The 14051-nt window shown below is 49.4% G+C and overlaps 1 protein-coding gene across 2 annotated transcripts in view; it reads left to right on the top strand.

Moving 5' to 3' along the window:
• Positions 1 to 14051, top strand: part of atrnl1b (attractin-like 1b) — a 96961-nt gene that overhangs the window by 29457 nt on the left and 53453 nt on the right. Inside the window, exons 8-17 of one of the 2 annotated variants that reach the window (XM_036529520.1) lie at positions 1942 to 2197; positions 3510 to 3693; positions 4141 to 4295; positions 7279 to 7363; positions 7763 to 7974; positions 9744 to 9859; positions 10458 to 10590; positions 12352 to 12539; positions 12859 to 13072; positions 13413 to 13601. In XM_036529520.1, the coding sequence (XP_036385413.1) occupies positions 1942 to 2197; positions 3510 to 3693; positions 4141 to 4295; positions 7279 to 7363; positions 7763 to 7974; positions 9744 to 9859; positions 10458 to 10590; positions 12352 to 12539; positions 12859 to 13072; positions 13413 to 13601 (1732 nt within the window). Of the gene's footprint in view, positions 1 to 1941; positions 2198 to 3509; positions 3694 to 4140; positions 4296 to 7278; positions 7364 to 7762; positions 7975 to 9740; positions 9860 to 10457; positions 10591 to 12351; positions 12540 to 12858; positions 13073 to 13412; positions 13602 to 14051 lie in introns of both variants that reach the window. The other variant, XM_036529512.1, reaches the window with a different exon arrangement.

Raw genomic sequence — 14051 nt, 5'->3', positions numbered from 1 at the left:
TCCCACCGCCTTTGTCAGCCGCACAATGGAATTTTGTGTCGTATACGCACCAGTCCTTGTGTCTCTCCCTGACTCCCAGCGTTTTGCTGTCTAGACAGTAGATGAGTGTCACGGTTATCTCTCTGTGGGGGTGTGTGAGGAGAGCTGAAGCCGTGGAGTGTGTGTGTGAGCGGGTGAGAGTGTGTGTGTGTGTTTGAGGAGAGCCCTCACTCTCTCCCGTTTGGGCTGAAGGGCACTCTATCCCAGACGTTGCATGACAGGAGGATGGATGAGGGGTCAGGGAGGGACCAAGGGGAGGAGTCTGGGCTCTGAGGGACGTCCTGTCTGCGGCGCAGGGACGGACAGAGCCGTCCCAGCATGCAGCAGGTGCCGTACTGACCTGCTTTCACACTGCTCTGCACTGGGAGCGCTGTGCGGCTGACCTGCAGCCCAGGTGGAAACGCCTCAGGTACAGCCTCAGGACATCAGCAAAGAGCACTGATGATGTTATCGGTTATTTTGTGGACTGTTTTTAATATGCCCTGTCAGTATGGTTAAGAAAATAATTGGGATTAATGTCAAATTGGGTTAGAGTAAGTATGGTTTCCACAGCCCTGCTGTAATACCTGGTAATGTCAGAACCGAAGTAGTCAGTGAGAGTGATATGGGTTTACCCCGAACGGCTCACTCCCACCCTCTTACCGCCCCCCAGATGCTCCAAAGATCACATGAAGTCAGAACGATACTTGGTGTGTTTCTGTGCAGGTATTTCAGTAGTTCTTGGGTGTGTGCAGGTATTTAATTGGTTCATGTGTGTGCAGGTATTTGATTGGCTCATATGTGTGCACAGGTGTTGGATTGGTTTGTGTGTGTATTCAGAAATGATCGTAAGAAGATCATAAGGATACATTTAATGCAGATAGATCATAAGAGTGGATTTTAGAGAAGAGGTTTCTGCTCCCCTGCCGAGTTGACTGCTGCTGCTGCTCTGTAGCAGTGGAATGCACCCAGTGAAGGCGTGACCCTGGCCGGCAACCGTCTAACGTTTCCTGAGAGCGAGGTTGTCATAGAGACGGGTGGTTCAGTTTCTTTATAGCTGAGGGGCGGAGCCCGGGCAGATGTGGGGAGTTGATGGGTCAGTGGAATTGGAGAGCAGGGGTGTGCTTCACACACCTCAGCAGAGATTACCCATGGAGCCTGTGACGTCCCCAGCTCTCTATTTAAACCTCGATAAGCACAGACACATCCTGGGACTGCAGAAAATCTCTCCAGTGTCTGTCACTCTGTCCACAGCCCCAACAATGCAGGAGGGCTTCTGGTGGTTCACTGCTTCGTTCCATCACAGGGTGGCAGTGTTGCACTGGTGTTCTCCGTACAGGCAGAAATCAGTGAATGATCCTGACTGGATTGTACAGGGTTTAATGATTCAATTCTCAGTGATGCAGTCAGCTCAATATCCCACTCAGCTAACAAAGAAGAGTGTCTCTGCGGGGCTGTGTTTTTATTTCTAATGAGAGACTGTCTCTATATTCTGCCCCTACTGTAAATCAACATATTCTGCTTACTGTACCGTACAACACAGGGGTTTTTGTAATAACACTGATGTGTGTCCTTAATGATTGTGAAAGTATTCAAGATTCTGTTATTTTATTGTTCAGAATATGTCATCCATAAGCATCTGACTATAAAAGCCTGGTGACTGTCGCATTTGAAATACATTAGAGTGGCTGCCTGTAGGTGTCTTCAGTAATGATGTATGACAGCAACAACAGCATGTTTATCCTTCACAGGCGCACAGTGGAGGAATCGTAGCTCCCTCTAATGCATAGTTTCACACACACGGACACACAATCACCTGCTGCCTCTCTCTCACACATTTACATACACACTCACCTGGTGCCTCTCTGTCTCACACATTCACAAACACACACACACTCACGCAATGCCTCTCTTTCTCTGCAGGATGAGATCTACATGTTTGGTGGGAAGATGGAGAGTGGCGCAGGCAATGTGACGGACGAGCTGTGGGTCTTCAGCCTGGCGACGCGCTCCTGGTCCCAGCGCACGCCCAACGTCCTGGCTCACGGCCAGCTGTACGCTGTGCAGGGACACACCGCCCACATTGTCGAGCTCGACAGCGGAGACGCCGTCATGGTGGTCTTCTTCGGCTACTCTTCCATCTACAGCTACATCAGCAGCGTGCAGGAATACAACCTGAGTGAGTCTGTCAGTCTGTAACACTGCAGCCCGAGTGAGTCTGTCAGTCTGTAACACTGCAGCCTGAGTGAGTCTGTCAATCTGTAATGCTGCAGCCTGAGTGAGTGTCAGTCTCTAACGCTGCAGCCCGAGTGAGCCTGTCAGGCTGTAACACTGCAGCCCGAGTGAGTCTGTCAGGCTGTAACACTGCAGCCTGAGTGACTGTCAGGCTGTCACACTGCAGCCCGAGTGAGCCTGTCAGGCTGTAACACTGCAGCCCGAGTGAGTCTGTCAGTCTGTAACACTGCAGCCTGAGTGACTGTCAGGCTGTAACGCTGCAGCCTGAGTGAGTGTCAGTCTGTAACACTGCAGCCTGAGTGAGTGTCAGGCTGTAACTCTACAGGTTGAGTGGCTCAGATTATGACAGACAGTCTTGTCCTCTTGACTACATCACTCTGATCTGACTAAGAGGCTGTTCTGTCTGTGATACTAATGAAGCTGTGGCTGCAGTGACAAAGCTGACCAGCAGGTGGCAGTGTAGTACGGTCTGTTAGTGATGTGGGCTCTAACCAGTGGAGGGGCTGGCCACAGGTCGGGGCGGGGCCAGACAGCGCTCACAATCGCAGCCAATTAAAAAAGAGGGGAACAAACACTGGGGCGCGAACGTGTAGGAGGTCTATTTTTAACCTGTGGAGCTGCAGTGGCGCCCCCTGCAGCTCTCTGCAGTCCCTGCGCCTTTCGGAGCTGCGTGTTGCACTGTGACTCACAGCCTGAGGCCAACAGTGCAGGGAAAATTACAGCTCTCTGCTGCATGGCTGCAATTTCCTGAGTGAAGCACGTCACTTAAGTATTGAATCACCCTAATCCCACATCCCTCACAGCCAAATCTCTCTCATACGCAAGTGTAGCTCTGGAAAGAGTGCATGGGCTGGAGTTTCAGTGTCAGTGCTGCGTAGCACCTCCAGGGTGTGTGGCAGACCACTGCATGGCTCTGTATGACTCCGGTGACCTGACATGCCCTTGGCTGGTCTATTCTGTTTAACAAGTGAAGCTCCAGTCTGCTTGGATGTGTTAATGCATATTAATGTGTTTTTCTGTGTGTTTGCAGTGTTTTAACATGTTTTTCCGAGTGCGTGTGTGTGTGTGTGTGTGTGTGTGTGTATGTGAGGTGTGTTGTGTGTATGTGTTTTCTGTGTCTGTGTGTGTGTGTCCGCGTGTGCACGAGGTGCATTAATGTGTTTCTTGCGTGTGTGTATGAGGTGTATTAACATGTTTTTGTGTGTGTGTGAGGTGTGTTAACGTATTTTTTGCATGTGTGGGTGTGTTCTCCTCAGAGACGAACACGTGGCTGGTGCCAGAGACGAGCGGAGCCATCGTCCAGGGCGGGTACGGTCACAGCAGCGTGTACGACCGCATGACCAGGTCTGTGTATGTTCACGGAGGCTACAAGGCTCTGCCCGGCAACAAGTACGGCCTGGTGGACGACCTGTACCGATACGAGGTGCGGACGCGCACATGGTGAGTCCACCGGGGGGCGCTGTGATTGGCTGCAGCACTGAGCACGGGGGGGGGGGGGGTCACTGAGACACCCAGCAGAATGATCACAGAATAACAGCTCTGCCATCCATTCAGTGAGGCACCACCTTTCAAACACTGACCTTCTGATGGGAGTCACTGGGGTCAGCTGCTCCTCCTTTAAAACGCTCACCCTCTCGAGCGTAGCTGTGACGGAAACGCTCTCTGTGACATCTCTCTCTCTCAGTTCAGTTCAGTTCAGTTGTATTGTATTCTGTTTACTTCAGTGGAGCTTTATTGGCCGGACAAACAAAAGTCAGTGTAAGAGACATAAACACTCCATAAGTCATAAATAACAAAAATTAACCAACAATCACACGGAACGGTGAACTCAATTTGCCTATTATAACGTATGTAATATAAAGCTGTGTCCCTCTCTCTCTTGTGCAGGACGATTCTGAGGGAGAGTGGTTTTGCCCGGTACCTCCACTCTGCTGTGCTCATCAGTGGGGTGATGCTCATCTTTGGGGGGAACACCCACAATGACACGTCGCTAAGCAACGGAGCCAAGTGTTTCTCCTCAGACTTCCTCGCCTACGACATCGGTATGGCCCACCCCCTCCCCCCACCTCTCCACCACATGGGTCTGGATGGGCTACAGCCTGCTGATATCTGTGTGTCTGGATGGGCTACAGCCTGCTGTTATCAGTGTCTCTGAATGGGCTACAGTCAGCACTAATCATTGTGTCTGGATGGGCTACAGCCTGCTGTTATCTGTGTGTCTGGATGGGCTACAGCTATCTCTGGTTGTTGCACCAGTGCATTGTAGATTTTGGGTATCTGTGTATTCTCCATTTTTTATCACTGACAATAAATACTGTCAGCAGCAGATATATGAATCATTAATCCATGGCAATAGACACATGGATCTGTTTTTACAGATTAGATATCATGTGGGGCACCTGAGTGGTTCATCTTGTAAAGCTGTCACTCTGAGTCTGGCCTGTGCCATTGGCTGGCATATTTACATTTTTAAGCAAATGGTCCAGTATGTATGTGTTTCCTGTTTCTTTTTATGAGTAATGAAGGGTGCTATGCAATATTACCTACTGGATCCCTGGGCCATTTGCTGTCTGATTTCGCAGATCTGGTGTGTTGGTGTTGTCAGTCTTCCTCTCGTGAGGCCTGGTTACTGTGTGTTTGTCAAAGAAGATGAAGCTCAGGTGTCTCTTTCCTTTCAATTTTCCCCTCAGCCTTTTAATTAGATTCCAGATTCCAGTGAACTCTAATTAAAAACATATAAGACTCTGCCTGAAAGACACTGATACCTCCATCTTTAATCCAAACGCCTTTTCATAATCTTCAAAGTGGCTTGGAGCACTGGAATAAGAAAACACTTTTCATTAAATCTTACATTAAAAGGTTGGATTTGTGTGTCTTGTTCTCTCTCTCTCTCTCTCTCTCTCTCTCTCTCTCTGTCTCTGTCTCTGTTTTCTCTCTGTATCCCGTCATTTTCCTGCTGTTATTAATAGCAGTTATGAACATATTCTCATAATAGGAGTTATGATGACGTCCTCTTTAGGAAATGAGTCATTTTACGGAAGTGTCCTGTGTGATGCGTATCAGGTATAGCCTGTCAAGTAGCTCTGCTGCAGGAGGGGTCGGTCTATAAAAGTGGGGCAGGGCTGGTGAGTTTATGTGTGACTGTAAGGTGTACCCACACACATTCCCCCTACCCCAACTCTGCCCCACTCCTGCTCAGCTCAGGGGTTGAAAATGCTGGTACGTCCCTCTACCACTGGTGTTTGGTTTTGCTGTGGATTCTGTTCTGGTTCTGCTGCTGTGGTTCTGATTCTGCCCCAGTGGACATGGTTCTGGGCTCTGATTCTGGTTCTGGCACTGTGTGGTGGTGCTGAGCAGAAGATTGGGTCGGTCCCAGGATGCAAGGCAGCACAGCCAGCACCCTAATGACTCCATCACCTGCTAAGCGATCCCTCCCTGTGATAATTAGAGTTAAGCGCCGTGTTATTGGAAACACAAGTCACACCAGAGGGATGGAGAGGAGCATGCACTGAGCACGACATCCTTACATCCCCCTCCCCCTCCCTCCTTCTCTCCCTATCTCTATCTCTATCCCCCTCTCTCCGTCTCTCTTTCTCCCTCTCTCACTGTCTCCATCCCTCTCTCTCTCTCTCTCTCTGTCCCTCTCTTGCTGTACCACTCTCTCTCTATCTCTTTCTCTCTCCCCTCTCTTTCTCTCTCCCCTCTCTTTCTCCCCCCTTCCTCTCTGTCTCCCCCCCTTTCTCTCCCTCCCTCACCCCCTATTTCTCTCTCTTGCCCTCTTTCCTGCTTTCTTCATTTTCCTCACTCTCTCTCCACCTCACCTCTCTTCCTCCTCCTCTGCCTCCGTTTCTCTGTATATCTTCTTCTCTCAAATTCAAACTCAAATATGCGTCATTTGCATGACAAAGGAGCTGTTGCTGAGGCGGTACGTAGATGACAGATAACTGAATAAAACATAAAAACACATTATCCTCCTCACCTCCCCCCTTAAGAGCAGAATCTGAACAAAATGTACAAAGCCCAGAGTTAATGGAGAGCATAATTACTCTGACTGTTCAGCCTAAATCGCCTCTGAAACGAGAGCCACAGACATATTGGGCTGCCAGCTATATGTGGATGTAGAGGTAGAGACCACTTCGTCCCCACAGAGGATTTTGGGAAGGGGAGGAGGAGCCCTCATGTCATGACCTCTGAGAGAGTGCTGTGGTCCCTTTCCCAAAGATGTGCTTCAGTGGAAAGCAGCATTTGGTGTAATCTTATGTTTGGTTTTTTTCATGTTGTCTGTACCATTTTACCAAAACTTGCTTGGTTGCACAAACTGAAATACAAAAATTGTACCGGGGGATTGGATATGTGAATAATAATTACATTTTGAGTGACAAAGAATTGTGTCCCAGGAATTTTTTTTGTGGCAGCCATAGCGGGGTAAAACCTGACTTATTGGGGGGGGAGGGGTAGTCGCATGATGAGCGAGGGTCACATGACCTTTGTAATCAGTTCAGTAATTTAGTTCCCTCCTCCCATGGTGAAGTGGAATCATTTTGTTTTTTATCTCTGTAATTTGTGAAATGACCTCAGCTCATCCGGTAAGGCGAGCAGGGAAACCGCGTTAGCCGTGACCTCTGTGCTGCAGAGTGAGATGCAGGAGGAGGTGATGCTGCTCTCTGAGGAGCCAGGGGCATCAGTGCTCAAAATGGAGTGGGGGTAGGGGGGGTTATGGGCAGCTCTGTGGGCAGGCAGTGGGCAGGGTTACGATGGGTCTGTGGGTGGCCCTTTGGGCAGATCATCCATTGACAGCTTGGGTGTACGACACCCCAGACTATCCATCCTGACAGTTTTCGGGGACAGCAGTGAAAGATAAGACAAAGGGAGTTATGGGTAAAGCATGTTTCTCTAGGTGTGTGAAAGTGATCAGCCCCTCTGCTAGTTTGTGTCCCGGCTGTGCTGTACTTGTGTTGTGACTATGTTGCGTTTCTCTCCTGACTGTGTTTGTGGTGAGACTGTGCTGTGTTTCTTCCCTTTCAGCCTGTGACGAGTGGACAGTCTTGCCGAGGCCCAACCTCCACCGAGACGTCAACCGCTTCGGTCACTCTGCGGTCGTCAGCAATGGGTGAGCACACGACCGCACCCTGACCGCACCCTGACCGCACCCTGACCGCACCCTGACCGTCACTGCGGCGGCATGTAACATTTTGTGTATGCAGTAATACCCAGACTCTACAATGTAGTACCAAGTTTTTTAACAAACCCACAGGAAGCTGAATCCACCCCCTATGTTGAATATAGTGCTATAGTTGATCCAAGTGCTGTGGTTATAGCTTCAAAGCTGCAGCTGGAGAATGTGTTTAATTTCATTGTGTTAGAGAGAGTAAGCATAACTGTATGTAATACTGACAGATTATAAAAGAAGAGGATTTTTGAAAATGATGTACTTTATTGTTAACCTTCAGCCTCGGAGTGAGGGGTGTCACTCGTTGCTCATGCTCTGAGTTTTGTGTCCCTGCTGCAGGTCCATGTACGTGTTCGGGGGCTTCTCCAGCGTCCTGCTGAATGATGTCCTAGTGTACCGCCCGCCCAGCTGTGAGGCGTTCCGCTCTGAGGAGGGGTGTCTGCACCCTGGTCCGGGGGTGCGCTGCATGTGGAGCAGGGGTCACTGTGTCCCCTGGGACCCCAGCCACTCCAATGGCAGTGTCCCGGCTGCTTTCTGCCCCCCCAGAGTCCGTAAGTGTACCTGCCACATTCTGCCCCCCTAGAGTCCGTAAGCGTCCCTGGTGCATTCTGCCCTGCCACATTCTGCCCCCCCCCAAGAGCCTGTGAGTGTATCTGCCACATTCTGGCCTGCCACATTCTACACCCCCTAGAGTGCCATCAGGCTCCCAGCAGCCAGTGCTCTTGTCTGAACACAAGAGGCCCTGCTCTTATGCACTACATTTACATAAGACTGTGTGTGTGTGTGTGTGTGTGTGTGTGTGTGTGTGTGTGTGTGTGTGTTGTGCCTCCTGGACACACAGTGTCCCAGTTACCAGTTTCGCTTGTTTTGATTTTCTTTATGTTTGAGTCAACCTGAGGGCCCGTCTCTTTGCAGGTAGGGGAGAGGTGCATGATGGGAAATGTCAGACCTCTTCAGTCAGTAAATCAGGCTTGCACATGAGCAGTGGAGATGCTGCTGATAAAAGCATCTCTCTGAAAAAAACACTCTATAAAACAGCCTCTCTAATTTCTGTTACCTGCCTGTCATGCCATCTGTGCCATGCCTCTCTAGTCACAAGATGCGTAGCTCTGTAGGCTATAGACACAGTAATCATCATCACCTCTCTGCCATACAAAGATCATCAACAGTCGAAAGATATACAGTGTAAATTGTAAAGTTTTGCCCTTGTGTTCTGAACACTCCCATCACCAGAGCATCTTACGTCCTTGGCAGCTTCAAAGCTAAGTAGCTGAAGCGGGAGGAGATACAGAGGGTGTAGTCTCCCTGGGTAACACTCTACTGCAGTGCATTGTGGTCTGTGGATCTGTGTTGGGAGAAGGCATCGCTGTAATGAATCAGAGAGGCAGTCTGTCAGGGGTGGGGATGGAGGGTGGGGGGGAGTGGGGGGGGGGTGCATTCCCAGGTAGTGAAGTGATGGGCTTTGATGTTTGGTGATAAGAAGGAAATGGGGAGATTCGAAACCTTTCTTTTTAAAACTTTTAGTACTCTTAAAATCCTATTTTTAATGATCTTCAGTGTGTTTGATGGTAGGGTATGTCAGGTTGCAGAAGGCCCGGGGGGTGTGGTGTGGTTGGTGTATAGTAGAAAAGTAGCAACAGCAGAAAGCAGCAGAAAAGGCTGGTTCTGCAGCTATGACCTTGCTGAGATTGTATGAGTCCCTGCACATCGAATGACTACCAGACTTCAAGTGCAAGAAAACATCCTTTTTTCACCTCACTGGTAATCCGGCATACCATATAAGCATAATAAAGTGATAGTTGTATTATTAAAAAGGGTCATTAAATATTTGTGGGCGGCACACACACACCAATAACCATGGCGGTGTCAGTGCCGGTACTTATGTAAGCAGAGGCATTTTTATGGTGATCGTTCTCAGCAGCTGTGGAGCTGTGGCGATGATCTGGATTTACTCCCCGTGTGGAGTGAAGTCAAAGGTGCATTTAGCCGTAATTAAGCGATTAAACAGAAGACAAGCTCGCCCAGCAGGCTGATTAATCGGGTCTGTGTAATCCTTTATCTCCTTATCTCTGTCTGGCAGACAGGCCGGGCCGATTCTTCCTGTCTGATCCGCCGAATCCAGGCCCGCGCCCCGGCCTCTCTGCCGTTTCCACGGCGGCGTTTTCAGTTTGACTGACAGCAGAGATGGGGATCGATGTGTGGGTGATGAAGGCAGGATTATCCTGCGGGCCACGCTCCGCAGCGCGAGCCTGAGAGGCCTAATCTGAATCAGCCGCTCTGACCTGCTCTCCGGTCCTGACTCTCCCCCCCTCCCCAGCAGCGTCAGACGAGAGGTGCTACCGGTACTCCGACTGCTCCAGCTGCACCGCCAACACCAACGGCTGCCAGTGGTGTGACGACAAGAAGTGCATCTCCGCCTCCAGCAACTGCACCGTGGTGAGCGGGCCTGCAGGGGGAGCTCTAGAGCCCTTGTCATTTACGTGCCATGTCCCAGTCCGGGCTGTAGGGGGCAGGGCTGAGAAACCTCGGCCCGAATTTTGCCCCGAGGCCGCTGTAAAGCTAAAGCAGCGTCAGAGGGGGTTGATAGGATGCCTGCTCTCCCCCCTGGCAGGGTACATTACGAAAAGCAGTTATGAAAGAGGGTTGTTCGTAGAACAGACTCCCTGGGTGCCCTCAAGAGAAAGCTAAAAACTAATCTGTTCAAGCTTTATCTCTAGTCTACCTTCCTCTTTATCTGTCCTGTCTATCCCTATTTTCTATTTTAAAAAGCACTCTACACTAGTTTAGCATTTAACTCAGTATTTTACTGACCTTTTGTAGTACTTTTCGTTAACTACTCTTAGCATTGTGATGCACTTATTAGGAAGTCGCTCTGGGAAAGAGTGTCTGCTAAATGATGTGATGTATGTAATGTTATGAAAGAGCATAGCTCTGTCCTTCCACCTGTAGCGGTGGCGCTGTAGTGTGTCTGGGGTGTCTGTGTGTCACCTGTGTGTGTGTGTAAACTCTCTCTCTCTCTCCCTCTCTCTCTCAGTCGGTGCGGAACTTCACCAGGTGTCACGTCAGGAAGGAGCAGGTGTGCAGCAGACTGACCAACTGCAGGGGCTGCTCCCTCAACCTCAACTGCCAATGGGATCCGCAGCCTCAGGAGTGCCACGCCCTGCCCGGTGAGAGGGGTGGGGCCCACGGGGTCACCATCGCATGGCACACCGCGTTAACCCAATAATCCCTGGACAGTTTCAGACTGTTAGGGAAATGTGCGCCTGTTTGTCTCCACTGAGCCCAGACATGCCAGTCATTCATGCTTTATGTTCATGCAGGGTTCCCTTCAGCTGCGTGTGCGTGTGCATGCATGTGTGTTTGTGTGGTTGAGTGCATATATGTGTGTGCTCACGTTTGCTGCATGTTATTTAAATGATAAGAATTCTATAGTAATAGTGAAGATTCTAGAGTGAGGGGTGCTCCTTTGTCAGAGCAGAAGGTTGCTTTCCTCTCTGGTGCAGATGAGGCTGAGAGATTCTGTCAGAAACCCTTTTTCTGGGTCTTTCTGTGAGGTACCTGTTAGTATCCAGTGCAGGCCCAGTTTGCAGGATTAGAGAAACGATGCCAGAGTCAGATCCATTATTTAGCACTCATGTAATGCCGCCCCTGTGGAATTCTGGGTACCTCAGAAGCAGCGTTACAGCCGGTGATGTGATCTATTTTTGATGTTCATACAGACACACAAACAAAAACAAGCCTTTTGTGATATATGAGTGGAAAGTGGGGCAATTAGAATTGTTTTTCGTGATTTTATAAAAAACGTGCTCTCGGATGGATCACAGACGAAACCCATGAAAGTTTGACTGGCAGGGAAGAAGCAGGAGTGTGTGTGTGTGTGTGTGTGTGTGTGTGTCTGTGTGAGTTGCGCTGTAAAGACTCTGAGCTTGTTTAATTAGGCCTGATCATTTCTGGCTTTTAAGTCTCATTGAATTGCACTCTTTGTAGCCTTTGTCACACAGGTGTGTTGTATGTAGTAATAACTTTCACACAGGTGTACTGTGTGTTGACCTATCACCCAGGTTAGTTTGGAGTGAGAGACAGAGGGCAGGTTTGCTGCTTCTTGGAATAAAAGCTCGAAAGAGTGTCCCCGAAATGAGAGCAGACATGTTTGTGTGCACTCAGACTGCCACTGTAGAAATAATAATCATAAAAACATTGTTAATTTAGACCACTGTCTCTGGACTAAATAAGTCATTAATCTGCCTTGAGAAATGAACCATTTTCTCCAAACATGACAGAGGAGGATTCTGCAGCTGCTTGTATTGAGCTCTTTCTCTTCCTCTGCAGGCTATGGGATGCCTCTTTGTGCTACAACTGAAGGGATGAAAGGATAAAAAATTAATTATGTTTCGGTTTTGAAATTGATGAGACCAAACTATAAAACCGCTTTGCTTATGATGGAGCCTAACAATCCAGTAATATCCAGTATAAATTTTTACTTTTTTCTGCAAAACATCACATTCCTGAAAATGTGCTTTGTAGTCTTGCTTTTGCATCTTGCTTTTGTGAAGTCTGTTTATTTTTAATTTGAATGATTTAATTCTGGGTGAATCTGATGCTTCTCACCCAGGGGGAGAAAAAGTTTAAATCTCAGTCTAAAACTCAGAATTGTTACTGAAGGTAAGACAAAGCACTGTGAGGTTTAGGTTGAATCCCTCCTTTGGTGTCCGGCTGTATGGCCTTTGTGTGAGGACTCTGTAACTTATGTCATTCACTGCAGTTCTCAGCCTGTGTTTCTATGGTATATTTCTCCACCCTTCTGTAGAAACAGCTTCCAGTGATATTCACCTGATAAAGGTACCAGTGATGCTGCGCATGGAGGTGGCTCTGGGACCTGTGCAGATGAGAAGCCTGGGGTTTGTCTGATTGTGTGTCCCTGTCTGCAGCTCACCTCTGCGGGGATGGATGGAGCCGCATCGGGGAGGCCTGCCTGCGGATCAACTCGAGCCGCGAGAGCTATGACAACGCGCAGCACTACTGCAAGAACCTGGACGGCAGCATCGCCTCCCTCACCACCTCTAAGCAGGTGGCCTTTGTCCTGGAGGAGCTGCACAAGTACGAGCTGCAGGAGAAGGTGGGAACCCTGACCCAGGATCAGCCGGGATGGCTGCTGGGGTTTACGCTTACTGCTGTATGCTCATTATACAGTAAAACTTCAGATCTGTGATATTGTATGTTAATTTGTGTTTATTGTGAAAGTGTAAAGTGTGTGTTATGTGAACGTGTAATGTGTATGTAGTGTGAATAATGTGTAAAGTTTGTACAGTGTGTGTAGTGTGAATGCAAAGTGTGTATAGTGAGTAGTGTGAGTGTGTAAAGTGTGTATAGCGCGCAGTGTGTGTAACGTATGTAGTGCAGTGGGTAACTGGGCCCCTCCCCATGTTTCCCTGCAGAAGATCTCTCCATGGGTGGGGCTGAGGAAAATAAATGTGTCCTATTGGGGCTGGGAGGACGCCTCCCCCTTCACCAACACCTCCCTGCAGTGGTTGCCGGGGGAACCCAACGACTCAGGCTTCTGTGCGTACCTGGAGCGCGCCGAGGTGTCCGGGCTGAAGGCCAACCCCTGCACTGCCGCCACCGACGGACTGATCTGCGAAAAGCCAGTTGGTGAGACGCCCTGAACCCCAATCACACCCCATACCCCCAAACACCCTGTTCCCCAATGCACAGGGTACACCTTTTCCAACCCTCTCCCTCTTCTGAAATTCTCTTGGTATACCTCTTCCATGATCAACTTTCTTCCTCTGTGCCCCTTCCTCTCTTCCTCTCCTCTTAGAAAGAAACACGGAGAGAGAGGGAGAGAGTGAGAGAGAGAGAGGGAGACAGAGAGGGAGAGAAGGAGATGGACATAGAAAGAGAGGGAGAGAGAGAGAGAGAGACTGATTACTGAAAAGGAAAGACTGGTCTGTAGCTGTGTTGTATGAGGGCCTTATCCTGTCACCTGCAGTGAGCCCCAATCAGAACGCGCGGCCGTGCAAGACGCCCTGCGCGCTGCGTACCTCCTGTGGGAACTGTACCAGCCAGTCGATGGAGTGCATGTGGTGCAGCAGCAGCAGGCGCTGTGTGGACTCCAATGCCTACGTCATCTCCTTCCCCTACGGACAGTGTCTGGAGTGGCAGACCGGCGAGTGCGTCTGTGAGTATATACACCCCTCTCCGCACGGGGAGTGTGTGTGTGTGTGTGTGTGTGTGTGTGTGTGTGTGTGTGTGTGTGTGTGTGTTAGAGCTCTGGATTCTGGACTGAGGCCAACAGCATGGACTAGTGGAAAGAGAACACAGCTGCTCCAGTAAAAATCTGTGAAAGCTATCTAGCAGTTTACAATGAGTTTATACTGGGGTTGCATAGCCGTTGAGACCGGTATGCAGTAAGCGAATGGTGTTCATTTAATGGGACCTTGCTTGCTCGGACTCCTTCTCTCTGACTCCTCGGTGTCTCTGCGCAGGAATCATCGCCAAGCATCTAAACATCTAGTTTTTGGAAGCAGAACGGCTTTTTCCCTGGTATTTTATAAGGTACTTGTTAGGGACAGTACAGATTGTTTTAAACTAAGTGTTGCTGCATGTACCAGCTAATGTTCAGCTGCAG

This window comes from Megalops cyprinoides, chromosome 1 (assembly GCF_013368585.1).
Source record: "Megalops cyprinoides isolate fMegCyp1 chromosome 1, fMegCyp1.pri, whole genome shotgun sequence".
Taxonomy (NCBI): domain Eukaryota; kingdom Metazoa; phylum Chordata; class Actinopteri; order Elopiformes; family Megalopidae; genus Megalops; species Megalops cyprinoides.
Note: the sequence above shows the minus strand (reverse complement) of the source record. Positions and strands in the feature narration are given on the sequence as shown.